This window comes from Syngnathoides biaculeatus, chromosome 16, assembly GCF_019802595.1.
Source record: "Syngnathoides biaculeatus isolate LvHL_M chromosome 16, ASM1980259v1, whole genome shotgun sequence".
Classification (NCBI taxonomy): Eukaryota; Metazoa; Chordata; class Actinopteri; order Syngnathiformes; family Syngnathidae; genus Syngnathoides; species Syngnathoides biaculeatus.
Genome location: NC_084655.1, coordinates 10,531,698 through 10,554,861, shown reverse-complemented (window position 1 = coordinate 10,554,861; position 23,164 = coordinate 10,531,698). Strand labels below are relative to the sequence as shown.

The 23,164-nt window shown below is 41.9% G+C and overlaps 1 protein-coding gene across 4 annotated transcripts in view; it reads left to right on the top strand.

The window, feature by feature from the left end:
- plppr2a (phospholipid phosphatase related 2a) overlaps positions 1-12,184 on the top strand; it is a 34,855-nt gene extending 22,671 nt beyond the window's left edge. For 3 of the 4 annotated variants that reach the window (XM_061846585.1, XM_061846588.1, XM_061846586.1), the window contains 5 exons: positions 3,913-4,033; positions 5,137-5,387; positions 5,678-5,854; positions 6,832-6,959; positions 8,762-12,184. In XM_061846585.1, the coding sequence (XP_061702569.1) occupies positions 3,913-4,033; positions 5,137-5,387; positions 5,678-5,854; positions 6,832-6,959; positions 8,762-8,870 (786 nt within the window). In that variant the 3' untranslated portion in view covers positions 8,871-12,184. Of the gene's footprint in view, positions 1-3,912; positions 4,034-5,136; positions 5,388-5,677; positions 5,855-6,831; positions 6,976-8,761 lie in introns of all 4 variants that reach the window. The other variant, XM_061846587.1, reaches the window with a different exon arrangement.
- Positions 12,185-23,164: the final 10,980 nt, after the last annotated feature.

Here is a 23,164-nt window from a genome sequence, read left to right as displayed (position 1 = left end):
GCCCTCTCCTCTCTCAATCTAGGTCAGTGCACATGACTTACGTACGACAGTTTCCTCACATGAGCCGTCAGAGAGTTCATTGTGTTCTACACCAGCAGGGTAAATCACTGGACTCATTCTTTGTGATGGAGTCAGTCTGTTACAAATGAAATTTGTCATCCATCATTGCACTCGGGCTCAATCCTCCTTTGAAATTATAAAGAAGCACCACAGGTTCAAATCCTTGTTGTACAATTTTACCGTGTGGCTGCAAAATAGTATGATAAGTAGTATTTATTCATGAATAATGTGTACAGGTTAAGATACAAAATCAGCATGACAAGCACAGGTCAACAAACAACATGAAGTTGTGTGTTTTTTTTGTTTTAAATGTCAAGATGGTCACGTAACTTCAACGACAAAGTAAACAAAAATATTGTGTTTTTCTCTGAGAAAGCTGTTAGTCAAAATGAGTGTCTGGCCATTTTGTTCAAGCTAGTTTCCTCACTCTCATCTCACCCCTTTCCTCCCCCACCCATAGACATTTCCAACCTAGCCCAAGAGGAGCGGTATGGGTCTTGAGATGGGTCTTAAACAACTTTGAGAGCCATTCAGGTCTTGACAATTAGTCATCTAACCATTGAGAAATACAACAATGTTCTATTCCAGTGGTTGATAAATGGAGTTAAAAAAAAAACAATTCCAGAATGTGGATCAAAAGAGGATAGTGCTTAAGCAGTTTGAGCTGGTGGAATGGTGAATTATTGTAAAACTGGCTAGCATACATATATTCTGCCAGATATATACATGCATATGTTAGCATATTAGCATTAGCAAGTGGTGCACAACTGATCAAACTGAATGATGCTTTCCTTTCTCCCCTTTTGCTGAGTGTTTTGTCTGGGGTTTTTCTTAATCAGTCTTTCACGTAGCATTTTGCATGTTGCGAGACAGATTTCTCATCAGCTGTGACTCGTTTCCACATACATCAGAAAATGGACTGACAAATTCATGTTAAGCATTCAACACAGGTAAAGACAGGTGCCTAAAAGGCATGGAGAGCTGCATTAGTACTACTACATGCTTCCTATCTGGCCAACTACCCAGTACTTTATAGCGATGCCCGAGGCAATGTGCTCAAGAGCACTTGTCCAAAAATGACAGCACAGTACCTTAATTACCATGCATACTCTGGTGTGCACAGCACTTCATGACCAAGTGTCCCAGTGGACACTATGCTCACTTAAATTACCCCCTCAATGTGTCGTGTGACGGTGGCCCAAATAGCACTGACTTCCTTCAAGTGATTACCAACCCCTTCAGCTTCGATTTTGTGCTTCTAATATTGTTTAAAAGGTTGCCAAGGAACAATCTCAAGGGTTACAGATGGCAACTGGAAGAAAGAACAAGCTAGGCATGCAACGGCAAAACCTCTGCAGGTTTTCACCTAATTGAACTTTGATGGACCTGCTTTTTAATGGCTTAAACATTTTCATGCCTGGTTTATGATTTTCTGTCCCTGCTACTAGACACACGTTTCTCACTTTGTTTCAAATTTAGAGATGAATGTCATTGTATTGAATATGGGAAGCGTAAAATTAATGCACGGTACATGACGTGAATGAATAACCAGTGCTTCCAACTACAAGCAATGCGAAGTTTCAGTTTTGTAGTTTCGTTTCTACAGGTACTGTACTTTGGTATTACACAGCTACTATGACTACAATCCAATTGTAATTGTACTTCTCCTGTCTCATTATGTTCCTGTCCTGTCCCTGTTCTATCCTATCTTGTCCTGTCCCTCTCCACAGTGTGCATCTGTATAAAACCTGACTCTAGTATAACATTGCAGTAGTCATTCTGTATGATGCTTTGCATTATGTCCTCTATTTATCCTTCCATCCATTTTCTTTTCTGCTTATCCCAAAAAGGGTGGCGGGGAGTGCTGGAGCCTTTCCCAGCTGTCAATGGGCAGGAGGCGGGGTACACCCTCAACTGGTTGTCAGCCAATCGCAGGGCACATAGAGACAGACAAACAGCCACTCAGTCACAATCACACCTAGGGGCAATTTAGAGTGTCCAATTAATGTTGTATGTTTTGGGGATGTGAGACACCCACGCAGGCATGGGGAGAACATGCGAACTCCACACCGGGATTGAACCCGGGCCCTCAGAACTGTGAGGCCAACGCTTTACCAGCTGACCCACCGTGCCGCCTCCTCTATTTACTTATTTATTTTTCATTGTCTTCTCTTTTGTCTCTTTTGCTCCCCTGCAAAACCTTATTCTGTCCAACTGTAATTTTTGATAACTATCTATCATAATGCAAATAACCTCAGAGACAGTGTATAAAAATACCATTTGCAGAGAAAACTGTTGCGGCATAAGAGGGTATACAGTACAGATCCTCCAGTTTGATGGGGTCCTGCTTTCTCTAACCATTACATACAACTGACCACAGAAAGAATAAATTCACATGCACCCAACGAGATATTTGAGAATTCAGTGACAGCTCCAAGCACCATTAAGTAGTGCAAAAGTTCTGCAACTCACTCAATTCCACAGGAAGATTTGAAACTCCCCTCTTTTTCAGAGACAAATAATTAGGGATTGTGTAGTTATTTAGTATACAATTAGATACATATCACTAAAGCATGCAATCCAGGATTGCCGTGACAGCGACTAAAAAAGTACAATCCTATTTAAAGGCCAGCGTACCATCAAGATGGCAGACTGCTACTTAATGAATTCATCTCTTCAGCAAAAAAAAAGGGGAATGAAAAAAAAAAAAACCCTGAAGTTGAACGAAAGCATGTTGGAAATTACAGACATTAAAGATCAGTGTTGTCATCGCTGGCCAAGTTTTTCCAGGGGGCTTTTGAATCACAATGTTAGCACGCTTAATTAATGTTAGCTGTCGTCACGAAATTAACGAACGTGTTCAATGCATTGAAAAGTGTAATGCATTCCAAATGTCATTACCCAATCCATCATGCTTATGACTGTTTTGGTCAAGTGCATCTCAGCGATTTCATGCAGTTTTGTTGTATGAGAATTTTTGGGACATTGTATCCATCCATCCATTTTCTTAGCCACTTATCCACACAAGGGTCACAGAAGTGCTACAGCCAAGCCCAGCTGTCAATGGCCAGGAGGCGGGGTGCACCCTTAACTGGTTGCCAGCCAATCCCAGGGCACGTAGAGACAAACAGTCGCACTCATAATACCACCTAGGGGCAATTTGGAGTGTGCAGTTAATGTTGCATGTTTTTGGGATGTGGGAGGAAACCCACACAAGCACAGGCTGAACATGCAAACTCCACACGGAGGGCTGGGATTGGACCTGGGTCGTTAGAACTGTGAGGCCAATGTTTTCCAGCTGAGCCACCATGGGGCCATTCTATCCATCCATCCATCCATCCATCCATCATCCATCCATCCATCCATCCATCCATTTTCTTCACCGCTTCTCCTCACAAGGGTCGCGGGGAGTCCTGGAGCCTATCCCAGCTGTCAACGGGAAGGAGGCAGGGTACACCCTGAATTGGTTGCCAGCCAATCGCAGGGCACATGGACACAAACAGCAGCAATCAAAATCACACCTTGGGGCAATTAAGAGTGTCCAATTTATGTTGCATGTTTTTGGAATGTGGGAGGAAACTGGAGTGCCTGGAGGAGACCCATGCAGGCACGGGGAGAACATGCAAACTCCACACAGGCGGGTCCGGGATTGAACCCGGGACCTCAAACCTGTGAGGCCAACGCTTTACCAGCTGAGCCACCGTGCCGCCCGGGCCATTCTATTATATGTTAATATTCTATTAGTGCGCATTTAAATGCTTTCAGATATTTTTTCATGTTTTATGGTTCTCAAAGAATTTCCAGCAATTCTAGATATGTATATTTTATTGTTTGTGCGCGTGCGTGTTATAGATCCTTGCCGGAGAATTGTGTGCGTTCTTCACCAAAGCAGAGGGAACCCAGGAGAAGACCATCGTCACTGCAGACTGCTGCTACTTCAATCCCCTACTGAGACGCGTTATCCGCTTCTTAGGTGAACGCTGTTTAGTATTCCGCCGCCTTCACACTTAGTGATCTTTTATTAATCATTTTCATGATCAGAAACATGAAAGACAGCGGCTGAGGATATTTTAAAGTTTGCCAGCCAGGACTACTGAACACAGAGAAGTTGTTGAAATAATAAACTGCATTTACAAATTAGCATATGTATCTGAATCATCTGAGGTGAAACCTTTGGTTACGATTTCACACCTAAGCTGATAATAATGTGTTGATGCTATTTTGAGAGGCAAGACTTGTTATCGCCTCTTTTATCAAAGTGCTTGTTTGATTTTTTTTCTCTCTCTGGCCGAGAAAATGATTCAATTCATAATAGGAGGCTGCTGTTGTCATAGACATACTTGTGAGTCTGCATAAACATTTGAAAATGTATGCATCCAAAATAACGTAATGGTGTATTTTCCTTATCCTGGTGCTAAATCTATCCCCCAAAATTTATGACAATCATTCTTATAAAAAAAATCTGAATGTCATTGCAAGTGTTGGCAGATGGATTAGAACCTCGTTTTATGAACCATATTTATTTTCAGCTACACACGGATAAAAACATGGAAATCATAACTTTTTTGCTGGGACTAGAACCAATAATGTTAAAAGGTTTAAAAAGACATATGTGGCATAAATCGAGACTAGATCAAAATCTTGCCGGTGCACGAACCATGAAAAAGGGAAAATGATGGCAGACGGCAATCACTGACTGGAGTAACACTGAGATTGTCTGTATTTTAAAACTATGAGGGGAAGAATCAGTCCAAACTACTTGGAATTAAATGTCACACAGTATGTTTCTTTATTTCTGCTGCTGTCTGATGTCACTTCTGTTATTTGTTTACCATGAGTTTGATTGAGTCATATGTAGCTTGCTTCAGTTTTTTTTTAATCATATAAGCAGAGTAACATACAGTGCCATAAGTTACGGGTCACAAAGTGAAGTGCAGCTAGAGTCAATATAATCAGTTTAAAGTACTTCAATAAAAAGGGCATTAAGATCCACAGTTTAAATAAAGCAATAAACAGCTTGTGCAAAATTCTTCAATCTGATATTTGTCCTCACCACCCCTACTTGTCTGAATCCAGGTGTCTATGCCTTTGGTCTATTTACTACAACCATCTTCGCCAATGCCGGGCAGGTGGTGACAGGAAACCAGACTCCTCACTTCCTGTCAGCGTGCCGACCAAACTACACGGTCCTGGGCTGCCAGTCCAGCACGCAGTACATTACAGAGCGTCGAGCCTGCACCGGCAACCCTCTCGTTGTCATGTCTGCACGTAAATCCTTCCCATCCAAGGACGCAGCGCTCAGCGTCTACTCTGCAGTGTACACAGTGGTAGGTTGATGCACGCTAGAGGTGGCGCTTCTGTAAAGGGCTGCAAATACCATGCTATCAATCTCACCTCCTTGATTAGAGATTACGTTTTCCAATTGACCCTTTCGGTAAGGTTTAACTCGGTCGTACATCTTGGCAGGAAAGCAAATGTGTATTTCACTTCAACCTTTCACTGGGAACAAGAAAAGCTGGTATCCTTTTTCAAAACTATTTGGCTGGTTTATTGCATACTGGTCTTCTTGGCTTTGTTGCCCCCTACTGTGTGTGCTTTCTCACACGCTTTTCTTCAGATGTATGTGACGCTGGTGTTCAAGACCAAAGGTACCCGTCTGACAAAGCCCACCGTCAGCTTCACCTTCCTGTGTCTGGCAATGATCGTAGGCGTTGTCAGGGTGGCTGAATATCGCAACCACTGGGCTGATGTCCTGGCGGGATTCTTCACTGGGGGAGCTATCGCTGTGTTTCTAGTAAGAAGAGAAATTTGAAGTACTATATTTTGGGGACATATGGGTTTTAATTTTTTAAAGGATTATCTCTTAAGTTCCATTCCACAGTATCAGAGCTCAAAGTGACTTTGGGATGCTATTTTCGTGAAGGGTTATAAATCCAGAATGGCATCTGGCACACCATTTTGGTACTGGTGTGTTAGACCGGTGTTTGTAATTTTGTAGACCTCCGCAGCCTGATGCATCCGAGAGTGGATGGACTGCGCCACTGTACGTGTGTTTAGTGCCAACTTCATTTGGCTCCTCTCATTCACTTTAATTGCATCGAGATGACAGTCACCACAGCAATGTATCTGTGCTGAAGAAGACAATGCGTAATAGCAGAAGATTATGTGCCTAAGTGCAGAATTGTCACTGCTCTTGGCCGATGTGGTAAGAGACAATGTAATCGGGTGTCTTTATTAAATCCAAATCAGCTGCACTGCTGATGACTTAAATATTGCGTCAGTCCTCTGTATCTGCTGATCAAATTCACCAAGCTCGATAGTCTGCGCCAAGAGTCAGATGTGGTCTGATAAGGCAAAAGTTTAGATTGCCATAAAATTTTTGCTCCGCCAAGGGCACACCCTCGCGGTGGTGGAAAACCCAGCTTGGTGCAGACCGTTTTGCTAAACTGGCAAACCTTTTGCTTACATGAAAATCCAAATCAGACGACGTTTGTGCCTCACCACAGATGTGCTGTCTACAAAAGCACAGTCCCGTGTGTCCAAAACACAGCCAGCTCTCAATTAAATCCTTTGAACTTGTCATGATTTTCATGTGCACTTCTGGAATATGACCACTGGGCTGGCAAATTACTCAATGAACAGTGACGAAAAAGCCATCAAATGACAGTCCAATCCGACCGTGCATGAAGGAAGGATCTGGATTGGAAGGATCCCTTAAAGTCTATTGACTTTCATTGTTTTTTTCAAGTATCTCTGTTACTCTTCCCCCAGGTGACTTGTGTGATTAACAGCTTCCAGCAGACACAGCCCAGGCCTTCTGCACAACAACCCCAACGCCCTCAGTCAACGCTGGGTATGCCCATGGTGACGCTGCCCTGTGTAGAGAGTCCACTAGAAAAGTTAAGTGGCCCTCAGGTAAGGGCCGGGGCATGTTTCTACACGGAAGACCATCTGTGATAAACACTCCTTGTCTTTTACCTAAATCCACTGTCCTCCTTTTTCCCCAAACAACCAAACACACATGCATGCATGAAGTCCCAACTGAGCCCCTAGCAAAAACAACAGGTGAACCCTTTAAATCTGTGCACATGCACGTTGTGCAGTCAGCTGGTAAGAGAACAGCTGGGATTTGTTCTAATGGCTTGAAATGTGCTGTGGTTACAGTTCAACAAGAGACTGGAACAAATTGCTCTTTATTTGGGAAATGTTACACATGTACCACACGCAAAAACTTACTTGAGTCTCTATCGCGAGTCAGGAGTTTGCCTTTTAAAATATCTAGTGTAATTCAACATTGTGATAAAATCAAAAGCAACTAGCTGTAGACCCCTCCTTAAAAATGCTGTGATTTACAAAACAACTTTATGGATGGGGCATCACATATTTTGTCCATATTTACGTGGCTGTACAATATCTTAAGGTTAACAGTGCCGTGTTTTTTTTTTATACTGAATTTTTGCCAACCAATCATTGTGTCCAGGAGAGAATTACACATGACAAAACTGAGCCTCAAGCTCACAGAAGTTGAGTGCTGTCATAAATACATACACATACATAGAGCCCTTCTGTTCACAAACACTGTATTCTTCATTTATCTGCCTCGACTCACATCTTCTTCACTTTTTTATGATATCAGTTCACCTACGTATTCCACCATTAACTCTTCTGAAAATGCTTTCAACAAGGTTCAGGATTCTGTGTAGGAAATCTTTGTGCATTGGTGCATGCTATATTTGAACAGGATGGGCCCATCCCCAAACTGTTCCCACAAAGTTGGAACTAGGAGGCCAATATTTTTGACAATTCCATACTCACAACTTTGTGCGAGCAGTTCTTCCATTTGTAACCTGGCTGTGCAGCAGTGCACAAAGCAAGGTCACTTCAGACATGGATGAGAGAGTTTGGTGTGGATGAACTCGAGTGGCCTGCACAGAGTCCTGACCTCAACCCAATGGAATGCCTCTGGGATTAAAGGGGAGACTGAGAGCCAGGTCTTCTATTCCTACATCAGTGTTTGACCTCACAAATGCATTTCTGGAAGAATGGTGAGAAATTCCATTAAAAAAACACACATTCCTAAATCTTATGGTCAGCCTTATCAGAAGAGTTGAAGCTCTTATAGCTGCAAAGGGTGGTCTGACATCAGATTGAATCCTATCGAACAGGAATCGGATGTCACTTAAATTCACATTGTGAAACAAGGCAGCTGAGCAAATACTTTTGGCAATACAGTGTAGGTGCTCATGACTGCTGCAAAAAGAGCCTTTAGAACTACTTCCCAGTGATGTAAGTACAGCTGCTGTGTTTGGAAAATAGCTTGGGTCCTTTGTGGTCTCTCACCTGTTCTAAACCTCACCTGATTGCCTGTTTTCCTGTCTCCCACCTTGCCTCTCTCCTCTCCAACTGCTCCCTTTGTTCCTCACCCTCCTCAGCATCCAGCACTTTGCTCTTCACCCCCACTCTACAACACCTACGCTCAACCATTCTAACCAACCTTAAGTCTTTTCAGCTCTCGCCTCACACCCCTCTTCCTTTCCCATGTTTCTGTTTTGTACATGTAAAGTAGCACAAGGCGCAAAGACATCATCTCTCGCCCCTACATTCCCGTGCATCGCTCTTGATTATCCTTTTCTTCGCTTTCCTCTCTCCTCCGCCTCCGCCCCGTCCTCTCCTCTTTCTCACTCCTCTCTTTCCCCTGCAGACTCCGCGGGGATCTCTGTTCACCGAGATCACATGACCATCAGCCCTATCGGTTCCCCGCCAAACCCGATGTCCTCATAGTGTCTCGCTCCATTTCCAGCGAAGTCTAGACCAGCCAGAACAGCACTCTCCTCGCTGTGCCGCACATCCTACTGGGCGGTACACAACACTTTGTCGCTCCTATTCCACGCAGGTCTAGACTGCTGATGCACAATTCTAAAGTACACACATACACACTCCCTTCCTGTCTCTACCCCCACCATCCTCCAAACTCCCAGGGAACCGATAGGCAAGACTTTTTCAAAGACTCTCTCTTTACTGGAACCTCAGTGAAAGGCTAGAACATTCACTTTTCTTTTTCAATAATCTTTTTGGTGTCTTTCTACTTTTTTATATCAAATCATGTGAAGCTAACGTGTTTTAACTGGTGTGCTTTGTTCGGTAAGACACATCAGATTGTGACCACGAAGAATGTCCATGTTTCCTCCCTTCTCCCTCTACAAAAACGTGTGTATTACAGTGAACCCCCGTTTATTGCGGGGATATGTCCAAGACCCAGCCACGTTTACTTCTACCAAATGCTATTAACCCATGTCAATTTATTTAAAAATGATTCAAATTAATAAAAAAAAAAATCACTTTTTAAAATATTCTTAAGCACCTTTTCTCAGTCTCGCTCTCAAAGTTCTTCAGTAAGAGGTATGGAGTGTTTATTCAATTGAGTTTACTGTAAAACTGACACATCAAACTGACACGTTTTTCTTACTGCACTCTAGGTCTGCAACTCCAAATATGGACTATCACCTTTGGTGAAAACACATCAGATCGATCGATTAGAAACATTTGCAATATAGCAGAGGCGCAATCTACGAACTGTGGTATAGCGGGGATTCACTGTACGTAAAAAAAAAAAAAAAAGTGGACATTGGAAGTAAAATGTGACTTGAGGTTTGATTCATTTGGTCTGGCATCATGAAGTTGCTACTTTGGACCAAAGAAACTGCACGGAAGGAAACGTGTGCTGCTGGTTTACCCATAAAAAAATACATTTTTGTAAAAGTAGTGTGCAAACACTGATGAGATTTTTGCTTCTTTGCATTCTCTCGCATTATCTTTTCACTCCCATTTTCTATCTCATTACTTTCATGTGTTCAGAGCCTCAAAGCCATGCGTGACACACAAGACATTCTGTAGTCACAGTCCCTGTGCTCTCGTCAGCACTGCTTGAGGTTTACTTAGATCAAAGGATCCATTTATGGTCCCTCAGCAAACAGGATTAAAAAAGGGAACATCTTCTCATGCCAATGGGCGTCGTTTCTGTCTCAAATGGACCCAGCTTGCCGCAAAATGATGGAAAGTACTGATGGGTTCAACTAAAAAAATGCCATACACTACACACCTTAGGCACAACAGACACCCAAATAAATCAAACAAATATAGGAAATCATAAATATCATTTGCCAAAAAGTATCGCAATCAGGAGTAACATGCCCAAATTGGAAAGGAACCCCTTTTAACGTCACTTGCAATGTCATAATTTATTTGTATTTTAGTAAGCGACACAGCTGAACTATTTTGGGCATTCATTTCCAAGCATATTTTTCCTTCATGTGAAGCTACGACATGATTTAGATTTTCCTTACCACACTTATCGCACTTAGCAACAAATGGGACAAATTCAAGCATTTACTTTCTTCTGTGATCAAAGTCCACTGAGCCTTTTTTCTCTGGAGTCGGTGGATTAAGAATTCATTTTTAGGCCTGATAATTCTAACCATTTAACCTGTTTTATATTTCAAAGTGGAACTGTCCCCCTCCCTTCCCTCTTCTAGATGCACCGGGATGTGCTGGTCCATAAAATTGCCAACACAGTTCTTACCCAAATCCGGGACGGATCTCTGCTGCGCGGCCTGCCGTCCCGGATTTGTACCAGTCGTGAAAATAGAGAACATGTGGTGATTTTTCTTTTTACCTCCTCATGTCTAGGGTAGCTCACATTTAAAAAAAAATCCAATCTAAGGAAACTTCAGTTTGAATGCTGTGTAAAAAGACTAGAATGCACAATTTTGAACTAATCTCCGTCTATGTTGTCGTTACTCTGGATTATTTCTCTCTGTCATTGCAAGAGATGACAAATAACTTCACGTGCCTTGAGGTAAATTCGCAAATTGAAATGTCATCAGCGCAGGACTTCTAGATGATGTTATTACCTTCTATCAAACTAAGCACCCTTTTGGGTTTGATATCTTATGCAGTACAAGATGGTAGAGGTCAGTTTCAATTAAAAAAATGTCTCGATAAACTCTTGAAGTATCACAATGTTTAACCAAATCCTTCAGTCAGGAAGTATTATTCTATGATAAAACAACCACTCTGAGTGAGCTGAGGTCAAATTGTAAAATTATCTTGCTGACTTTGAATTGTACTTCACCTTCCTTCCTTATTTTCATTTAACCTCCCTCTCGCTTCTTTCCTTCAAATATTTCCACTCTCCATATGCAACACTACTATTTTTACTTTTTAATTATCATTTGTTTGCTTAATATGGAGAAAATACACATGAATCCATCTGCACATTTACATTTGTACAAGTTTACTCATGCAGTTTCCGTATATAGCTAACTACTATTCCGCTTTTTACAATGAAAGCTGTATAATATTGTGCTTTTTTTTAGTTTTAATGAGTAATACTTTTCAGCGAACGTCACTTATTGTTTTCCAGGGGAAAATCTCGTTTATAGGGTTAATAGGGATGATATCATGAGTCTAACTACCTAATGAATATATGGGATGGAAAAATATCACAATACTTAGATCTCAAATAAGCTGCCCATTGCGCCAAAATAAGACAATGAAAAAAAAAATCAATGAAAAGTAAAACTGCAACATCCTGGAGGCTCAGCAATGGAGAGCACGCGTATCATTCACATGTAGAAATTTGCTACATCATTTTTTTCCATCATTGTCACCATGAAATAGAAATGCCTTCAAAGTACTGTATAACTTACTGATAAACAACAGGACATACGACACGTGTTGATTCTGAGTGTAATGTGTTTTTTGTTTTTTATATTTTCAGTGCACGATTCATATTTGTGCATTGTTTCTCAATGTTGACTGTCTCAGAGTGGGTTTTTAAATTTGTCAACACACAAGGAAAAGCCTGTGAGAGAAAAAAAAAATAACAGCTATTGAGAATAAAGTCTATTTTACCCAGGTTCAACCATCAGCATGGCAGTTTACTTTGCTGAAAAGTGAAGTGAAGCGAAGTGAAGAAACACATTGCAGTTGAGTGACAAGTGAATAAAAGAACCAGCGTCCCTCAGATCTGCAACGCTGAGGGCAACACATTTGCTTTCGTTAAGTCTTGTTGCAGCAAAAAAAAAAAAAATGTCTGTTTTGTAAGAATTGTGTGAAAGAACAATAAATGGGTATTGCAATAAGAGAAACTGTGAGCTGTTTTCTATATCTAGCTAAAGGCAAAGGTTTTGGTAATGGTCTTGCATTGGATCTTGTCATCTGTTTCCAACTGTTTCTAAATTTCATGACTTGGATTTGGCAGTTTTCACAAATAGATATTTTCTGAAGAAAAAAAAAATGCACGCATGTGGCTGGAGCACGAGGAAGTAACATTTCCTGTTGTTTTGTTTTATGTGGGAATTCGGTATGCCTCTTTAGCGCACTGAAAAAAAATGGAACACAAATACATAACATTTTTTTTACTAGCTATGTGTGACCCACCTAAAATATGTCCATGACCCCCTTTTGGGTCTCAATCCACCAGTTGAGAATCACTGCTCTGAACTAAACAAATTTGGGGAATGCAATGGGGAACAAGTGGGCTCCATTACAGAGCAAGATTTAGCTCATGTTGTGAATGTAACATATTGTATAACATTGTCATAAACCTAGTAGTGTAAATGATCTTAATAAACATTTCCCACTTTTTGTATAATCACACCCCACTAATCTGTAATGTAATTAAATCTTTAAGGATTTTGGAGCCAGTGTGTTAATGGTTCGAGTCCTGCTCCAGTCAATAAAAATATCAATTAGCAAGTAGTTATTGGAGAGAGGCTAGTCTGCTCGCAGGCCATTGTCGAGGTGCCCTTGAGTAAGGCATCACGCCGACACCCCCAGCTCAAGTGGACCAGCACTATTCCAGACTCTCCTTGCATGCCCGTATGCGTTTAAGATGGATCTCTGTGTGGTGTGCAACACAAAAATGTACAACAGAATCCAAGTAAAAAAAAATCCTTGGGGCACGGTGGTGCAGCTGGTAAAGCGTTGGCCTCATAGTACTGAGATCCCAGGTTCAATCCCGGACCCGCCTGTGTGGAGTTTGCATGTTCTCCCCGTGCCTGCGTGGGTTTCCTCCACTACACTGATTGGTCACACTAAATTGCCCTTAGGTATGATTGTAAGTGTGCCTGTTAGTCTCGGTGTGCCTTGTGATTGGCTGGCAACCAGTTCAGAGTGGACCCCGCCTCCTGCCCATTGACAGCTGGGAAAGGCTCCAGCACTCCCCGCCACCCTTTTTGGGATAAGCAGAAAAGAAAATGGATGGAAGGATAAATAGAGGACATAATGCAAAGCATCATACAGAATGACTACTGCAATGTTATACTAGAGTCAGGTTTTATACAGATGCACACTGTGGAGAGGGACAGGACAAGATAGGATAGAACAGGGACAGGACAGGAACATAGCCGGCGACCCTCGTGAGGATAAGCGGCAAAAGAAAATGGATGGATGGATGGATGGATGGATTAGAATGAGTACAAATAAAAAAAAATAAATAAAAGAGATCATCACAAGTTTCGATGTCTATCTCTGCTAGCAGTTTAGTGACAGGCAGAACATTAAAGTGTTCTGAATATCTGGAGTTAGATGGCAGAACATGTGCAACCACTTGTTGTCCGCATGAGTTCAGTGTTCATACATCGCAGGACATTTTTGTTTGATGGTGAGCTTTGACGTTAAAAAAAGAAAAAAGAAAATTAGATGCCTTGGCTCAAAAAAGGAACCACTCATTTAAACCATCACCTGAAAATGAAGAACATCACAGAAGAGATACTACACTATCTCCATGACAACAAGCCTTCGTGATGAGTGTCTGATGGTAAAGATTCATATTTGGATAAGTGTGATAATTTTATGATATGTATTATTTATGATTGTACTTTGCTGCTTTCACATTTTTGGATAACTTTAAACACAAATTTTATTATTATTATTATGTATTTAGTATAACATCAAATGCTCTAAATCAGAATATCTGCATCTTTAACTATGTAAGAATGACTTAAAGTGCACATTAGTGGCTATAACATTAGCATTAGATCATAAATGAAAGAGCTCTACAATGCATGTCAAGAACTTGTACTGCATGCATTTGCAGGCTACCTCCATAAGATGGCGCTGTACGTCTCGCATATTCCCGCTTGAATGAGGAACCTTGACACGAGTGAGTGTTTCTTGCATGAAGATGTTTTCCCAACCTGTATCATGAAATGAAACAAAATGTTGAGAGTATTGTTCTTAACGATAGGTGTGATAAACAATAACTTGTACATCACTTATCTGCGAGCATATCCTTCAGTCTGCAAACTGAAGAATCCACAGAAGGGCTCTTTTGTCTCTGATGTTAGCAAAATGGTTTACATGAAATTAGAGCGAAAGGCTAATAAGATGTGCTGCTGACTTTAATTGAAGCAAGCGCAATTTTCTAGACTTTGCAGACATGCACATGCAATTGCTGAAAACCTTTTGTTAGCTGATTTTAGAAGACCACCAAGCATCGCATCCAGAGGGATTCAGAGGATAATGCTGTTTCCTTGGTAATATGCCACCTGCAGCGTCTTTCCGTTTTTCTGTTTTGTTTTGTTTTTTTTAACCTATTTATTTTTGCCTCATTAGTGTGGGCAGTACAACACCCTCTGTTACTTTGTAAGGAATGTTAATTGTAGGAAGGTGTTTGCTGCATTCCAATTACAAGCCTTTGGTGGTTAACTGAGTTTTTTTTCTTCTTCAAGCGATATTCTCTCCTTGGGTTTCCAGGTAAATGTGATCAATGGAAATTCCCCTTCGTTTTATTTTGAAACTATAGTATTTAGTTATTTAATGAGTACTCAGTAGTTGGCATGCATTTGGGTTCATTGAAGATGGCCTTCTTTTTAAGTGCTCTATAAATGACGTCGCATTGAATTTAGTTTACTGTGTGTGAATGCGACTGTGAATGGTTGTTTGTCTTTATGTGTCATGTGACTGAAGAGTATTTCAGTGTCAGCTGCGATAGGCTCCAGTTACCAGCGACTCTAATAAGAACAAGCGCTATAGAAAATGCATGGATGGAAGGATATTTTTAGACTATATACACTGCACACAACTCTGAGGTTAGCACTGATGCTAGTGCTAACACAAGATGACACGTGACCTTGCTGCCCTACCGATACGATGGCCATCTACAGTTGCCATGGCAATGAAAATGAAGCTGTTCGTTAGGTACACTCTCTGCATACTATTGTCCTTGCTTCATCGTAAGCATTGTTTCAAGAAAATTCAAATATTTCAATGTTAAAATCACATGCAAAGCATTTAAATGTGACTGTTTTCAATATGAAATTGGGATGAAAATTCTAATTTAAAAAATTATAGTATAATGTACCCTTCAACAGTTTGCGCAGGACTTTGTGCAACTGTTTTAGTTTACTCAAAAATATTGTAAACTGCATGTGCTTTTCCACAGGTAAACTGCCTGCCTACTATTTTGGGATTAGTATACACAGCCCACAAAATGAAGACTTGAAGGCCCGTGGCGCACCATTTGGAGGAAATTTATTTAACTGAAGCAAGACGTCACACACTAAAGATGGCCCCGAGCTCGCTGAGGTCTGGATTCTGTTTCGAAAGAGGGAAAATTCTGAAATCCCCTCTCTCGGTGGCACTTTACGAAACCAAACCCACATATTGTAATTGATTAGGGAAATCCTGTTATCCTGCTTTAGATAATACCACACTATACAAGCACCGGATCTCTGGTGACATGAGCTTTTTTTTTTTGGACTGCACTCTAATAATCCAACACGAGATAACCATGACAAAATAGAATTATTTTCTTTAGATAACCATCAGTCAATGTCATATTGTAAGTTTTCTGCACCTTGGAAAAGTCTAGTATTTGCGCCCCCGAAATACAGGACCTCTCATAATCCTTGGGTCTCTACCAGTCTGTTATTCAGCTGCCTTTGAAACACTGTCATCTTTGTTCAAATCCTACAGTCCACATATGAACAAGTCACATCATGTTTGTTTGTGGCATCATTTTGTTCATTCACAGACACACGTCAAATCAAATTGATGTGGCAATTTTCATGCATTAAAATGCAACATATGGTGCTCTACAGAGATTAAAACTGGCAAAATACATAAGAATCCACTCACACATAGAACTTTTTGATGAATAGTGTCAGCACATGGCAAGGCACGGAGGATTTTGGACAAGGAAAGAGACTCCGTGGGAGTCATCCACACCAAGTGGTGGCACAGCCCACAGCGGCAGAGAATGCCGCCGTAGGGACCACCACGACCCAGAGAAACCAAAATGGACTCTTTGTACTGTGCAGAGACACCCTGTCCCTTGGGCCAGTGGAAACTTCAGGATGACAACCCAAGACCCACTACACTTACCAGCGCAGAGGCTCCCATAAGCAAACACTGGAGTTAAATGTAAAAAGTGAAGAAGACAAACAGACGAGAGCTTCTTCTTCTTTTCCTTTTGCTTGTCCCGTTATGGGGCGCCACAGCGTGTCATCTTTTTCCATCGTAGCCTATCTCCTGCATCTTCCCCTCTAACCCCAACTGCCATCATGTTTTCCCTCACAACATCCATCAACCTTCTCTTTGGTCTTCCTCTCGCTCTTTTGCCTGGGACCTCCATCCTCAGCACCCTTATACCAATATACTCACTCTCTCGCCTCTGAACATGTCCAAACCATCGAATTGTGCTCTCTCTAACCTTGTCTCCAAAACATCCAACCTGCTCACTCCGAGCGAGAACCTCAACATCTTCATTTCTGCGACCTGAAGTTGTGCTTCCTGTTGTTTCTTCAGTGCCACCATCTCTAATCCGTACATCATGGCCGGCCTCACCACTGTTTTATAAACTTTGCCCTTCTTCCTAGCAGAGACTCTTCTGTCACATAACACACCAGACACCTTCCGCCAGCTGCACATGATTAAAAAAAAAAAAGAAAGACAATAAAAATGCAGTAAGATTGGATCAAACTTGATTAGACAAAATGCATAACTAATTAACAAAGCAAATTTATTCAGATAGTGCATTTTATTCACAAGCTCACAATGTGCTCTACATGATGTAAAGCATTCAAATACATAAATAGAAACATTTCAAAATGTAAAATTAAAACAGCTTCTAGTGCAAGATGTATCACTGAAAAGTGGAAGTACTCTAAAATATATGAGAAAAAAGAAGAGTTTTTAGTTGGGATTTGAAAACACTCACACTTAGGGGTGATGTCACCTATGTTGGCATCTTATTCCATTTTTTTTTTGCAGCATAATTGCTAAATGCTGATTCACCATGTTTGTTTGGGACTCTGCACTCCATTATTAGACCTGAGTCAGTCGATCGCAGAGCCCTACTTGGTTTGTATTCCATCAGCATTTTTCTTTCATTTCTTTCATTCAGTAATAAATAAGCATCCAAATAAATCCATCCATCCATTTTCTTAGTCGCTTATCCTCACAAGGGTTGGGGGAGTCCTGGAACCTATCCCGGCTCTCAACGGGCAGGAGGAGGGGTACACCTTGAACTGGTTGCCAGTCAATCGCAGGGCACATCGAGACAAACAGCTGCACCCATAATCACACCTAGGGAAAATTTAGAGTGTCCAATTAATGTTGCGTGTTTTTAGGATGTGGGAGGAAACCGGAGTGCCCGTAGAAAACCGCCGCAGCCACGGGAGAACATGCAAACTCCACACAGGCGGGTCGGGAATCGAACCCGGGACCTCGGAACTGTGATGCCAACGCTATCCAGCTGATCACCGTGCCGCCACAAAATAAATCATTTTGAAAAATAATTTAAAACCTAAACCAAACAGGTGAGTTTTGAGTCTCCTTTTAAATGCATAGGCACTCTCTGTGGTCCTGACACCCTCTGGCTATTCCAATGGTGTGGGCCATTGTGGCTGAATGCAGCCTTGCCTTAAGTTTTTGTTCTAACCATTTGAATAAAAGACTGGTGCTTCAGAGGACAAACAAGAAGTAAGCACATACAAACAATTTGTTGTGATTTAATGGTTACAAATAACTATTTTGGGGAAGCTCTAAAACGTTGCCCTCACATTTCTGATGACAGGGGTTCAATCCTGGCCCCCCAATGTGTGGAGTTTGCACGTTCTCCCTGTGCCTGTGTGGGTTTTCCCTGGGCACTCCGGCTTGCTCCCACATTCCAAAAACATGCAACATTAATTGGACACTCTAAATTGCCTCGAGGTGTGATTGTGACTGGTTGGTTGTTTCTATGTGCCCTGCAATTTGCTGGCGACCAGATCAGGGTATACCCTGCCTCCTGCCCGATGACAATTGGGATTGCCTCCAGCACTCCTACGACCCTTGTGAGGATAAGTGGCTAAGAAAATGGATGGATGGATGGATGGATGGATGGATCTATGGATGGATGGATAGACAGATAGACAGATGGATGGGTGGGGGAGAGGTGGACCCAGAAAACCTGGCTGACTAAACTTGCTTGCCGTGGGTGGCTCTGGCCAATTCCCTTCCTTTTTCCATTGTCCCAGGCTGCCACCGGGCGCAGCCAAGTACGCAAGCACCTGGTGACGGTGACGTTTTCAATCGAAGAATGCGGCTTGGATGTTATTGTTTTTCTAGGCAGCGGAGCCTCAACAAGCAACTACAGGCAACACGTACTAGTCATGGTTGAGAGGAGGAGCTGAACCTGCCATCAGTACAATCGGCAGGAAAGTTACCCCGAGGGACAACTATTTTTCTTCTTCTGTGTCTTTTGTTTTGTTTTATTTTTCTGCAGCCTTTTTCTTCTTCAACTGAGCCCACTTCATTTTTTAGATGCACTGGGAAAAGACCACCCCCAAAGATCAACAAACCTTTGGCTGTGAGTACTGCAACAATCATAGCTAGCATGTATATATTATCCATCCAGCCATCCATTTTCTGAGCCACTTATCCTCACAAGGGTCAGAGGAGTGCTGGAACCAATCCAAGCTATCTTCAGGCAGGAGGCGGGGTACGCCATGAACTAGTTGCCAGCCAATCGCAGGGCACATGGAGACAGACAACAGTTACACTCAAATTCACACCTAGGGGCAATTTAGATTCTCCAATTAATACACATTTTGGGGGGATGTGGGAGGAAACCAGAGTGCCTGGAGAAAACCTACAAGGGCACAGGGAGAACATGCAAACTCCACACAGGTGGGGCCAGGATTCGAACCCTGGCCCCGAGAACTGTGAGGCCAACGCTTTAACCAGTTGCCCCACATGCCGCCGTGTACAATAGTAGTCCCTATTAATTTTGGGGAAATTACAATCTTCACACAAAATCCCACCTTTGCTAATATTTTCAACTTTAGTCGACCTACACATCTTTGCTTTTTGTTTCCCTGAATGTTATTTTCTGCCTGCAATGAGACCCCACTGTTTGTTCCCCTATTGATTCCTTGTCGAGCTCATTAAATATTCTATAAAATTCCACTCCTTGTTGAGTTTTGTGTGTGTTTGGTATTTAATAATGAAGCCTTTGTTCTTTATTTTGTCATGCTTCTTCCATGTTGTCTCTTTCGTGGAAGATTTTTTTTTTTTTTTTTGCCGAATTTGTTCAGCAAACACATCCACAGCAATATCGAATATGGTGCACTTGAAAGTAGATGTAAATAGTCGTCAGATACAGGCATTAATTTGGAATTAGACCGTAATACAAGAAATATCTTTTCACGATGTTCAGAGCAGCTTGTCACGAGTTGGATATGGATACACAGGAGATGTCAAGTAAGTGGAAGACCCCCACTCACAATCATAAATTCCATAGCTCTTATTGTCTTCTTTCTGAGCGAAGCTGGGCCTGTGTTTAAAAAGCAGGTGCTGTTGGTTTGGGCCATCAGTTTCCCCTTGACAGTTTGGAGGCGAGGAGCAGTCGGCTGAGGCGTTCCATTGAGGAAGTAGCACATGTCATCATTGTGGTTAAGTGGCGGAGAGGAGGAGAGACATGCTGGATGAGTCATGATGGGACAGACAGAGACGTAGAAGGCAGGGAGGTTTTGTGTGTGTGTGTGTGTGTGTGTGTGTGTGTGTGTGTGTGTTTGTGTACAAGCCATTATTACTTTCCCCACACAGCTTTACCTTCTATTGTCCTGTCTTTCCACTCACATGAATATAAATACTGCCTTGCTCTTGTTTCAACACATGCACAAACACACGTACACGTATGCAGCACAGACGCACACAGATTCCAGGTCAATATTAATTCAGTTAGATTATAATTGTCCAGGCAGAACTAAAGACTTACACAAAGAAATTACACATAACCGTGAGTTATTGATTTTGTGTTCAGCGCAGAGGGTGTGAAATAAATTGAAAGTATTACTGCAGCATAGAGTGAGGTGTGCTGTGTCGACAAGAACATCATGTATACCGCTTAAATGTTCCCTCCAACATGGCTAGCAATTACAGTTGCTCATTGAAAAGCCGAGAGATTCAATCAGTCAAATTGCGGCTTATATCAGTGATGGGGTGTGGGTTAATTAATGTATTTGGCTTGAACTGACTGCAAAGTAAGTTGAAGGGTTGAGGCGTAATGTTTGTTTTGATACGCAGGCGCGGTGTCCAGTGATAATGTTGTCAATAACGATTGATCACACAAGTAGGCAGAAAACCATCATACAGCACTGCCGCTGTCTCCTCCCGCAAATGTTTTGCATCCACTCCACCTTTTCTCCTCCTGTTTTTTGCTTTATTCAAGCATCAAGGAAAAATCTGTCACCCTCCCCTTTTGGCACCATCACACCACCAACCCTCCCCACCCCCATCAAGAATCTCCACGCCTGTATTCTACTCTTTTGGCCCCTGCTCGCTCTCCGGTTCACATTCTCCTCATCTCTGTCTTCATCCTCTCCTTCTTTCTTTCTTACTTTTACTTGAATATAAGCGCAGGGTACTGAGCACCCACCCACCACTGTCTCCAACAGCATCACCACCACCCTCCCCGACACACACAACCCTTCACTCCTTGCATTATCTTTCCCGGAAATTGCATTTCCAGCACAGCCTGGGCCCCATTATGAAGAGGGAGCGACATGCTGTAACCTTTTTAAAAAGCCATTAGTGATGCACCTGCCCCTCCCCCTTCCTCCTTCCCAGCGCCCATCCTCTAGATACCCCTCAAACAAACCTCACCCTTTATCTGTAGACCCCAAGGCCCGTTCTCCCTTGTTTCACGCTTCCTAACCCCTCCCCATAATCATGGCAGCTGTAATGTTATTAGGCCGATTCTACAGCCATTATTCAGCCAGATCCCCTCTCCCCGGCTGAACATAGAGCAGACGCAGTGGGAGCGGCACAGGGTAACGGCTACAGTGATAAGTGTACAAAGGGTCAGGTAAAACGCTTATGAGGATGGCTTAGATGGAAGGATGGAAGGATGGATGGGAAGGTAGGTAGGTCTCTGGGCTGGGCAAGATGGATGGATGGGTGGATGGATGGATACATACATAGACTTGGTGGGTGGCTAGATCAATTCATGGCTGAGCAAGTTGGTTGTTGGGCAGGCTGTATGAATGGATTTCTTGGATGTTTGGAATAGTGGGTCCTGACTGGGCAGGGGATAAGTAGCTGAGTGGAGAAGGATGGATGGAATGAATGGCTCAAAGCAAGGGGAATTGTGCGTAATTGTATCGGTGAGTGTGTGTGTTGCATGTGTGTGTGTCTCCGTGTCTATAAAAACACAAATTAATAAAATATTATACAGCAAAATTTGAATACAAATGTGCAAGTTCCACTTTAGAAAATGCCCAACAATATCACTTTAATTAATAATTACCGTGTTTTCTGCACTATAAGGCAAACCTAAGAGGCTTTAATTTTCTCAAAAGTTGACAGTGTGTCTTATAATCCGGTGCGCCTTATATATGGATCAATAGTGAACCGCAAGAGATCTCGCAACTACGGTAGGCATTTTCCCCTGCAGAAGAAGTAGCGCGCGGCGCATGCTGGGATATATGACTGCGCAGAGCGTGCCGTTTCATTTCCATTTGTGTGTTTGTGTAAAGACCCCAAAATGGCTCCTATTAAGAGACACGCTTACGACGCAGAGTTTAAACTCAAGGCGATCAGTCACAAAATAAAACACGGGAATTGAGCAGCAGCGAGAGAATTTAACATTAACGAATCAATGGTGCGAAAGTGGAGGAAGCAACAAGATTATCTGCTCCAAGTAAAGACTAAACGTTAAAGCTTCCGTAAAGGTTTCCGAGGGAACAAAGTGAGATGGCTCCCCCATTTTATAATCTATGCTCCTTATAATGTGGTGTGCCTTATATATAATTATGATACATTTAAGTGAATACATTAAATAGCAATAAAATACCATGAATACAAGCAAATTCACACAAAAAAATCGTTATATATTAACTTTCTTTGTTTACACATGACAAATGGCATGGTAGGTTCACCAGGCTAAGATTTAATAGAAAAACAGCAAAAAAGTTAGCTCAGGTACAATGGCGTTCTTTTTCATTGTATGCAAAAAGTAAACAGATTTAATGAGAGGCCGGAAGTGCTGCGCTTCTTTTAAGTGCGAGTTGCATGTTGACGTTTCTGTCATTGTTTATGCCTCGTTTTATTTAGATTAGTCAATCTGAAAATTTTTTATCTTTGTCGGCCAGCAAGGACTTTGCGTGTGGTCATGTGACTGCCTGACTCCAAGTAATTAACTGTAACAGACGTGACAGACTGTGAGACAGAAGTCTCTTTGACAAAACAAAACAAATAGATCGTACAAGCAATAACAGATAGAAATCATAGTCACGAGCAGAATGTAGTTCATAATAATGGAATAAGTGTAATGTTCTTTATTAAAAATACTCAAGCAAAAGAAAATCTAAAATTCATGTGCAGTAAAATTACTTAGACAAGTACCATTTATTCATTAAGTAACTTAATAAATGTAATGGAGAAAATGTAATGTCAGTATGGACAGATAAAAATACTGTATATGTTGCTTTACAGACAGTCGTGACATTAAATTAATTCAGCAGAAAATCGGGTATGGGTGCGTAATTGATAAAGGTAAACAATGAAGCGTATAGCTCCAGTCCCCATGCCTGCTGCCTCATTTGGCCTTCCTCTA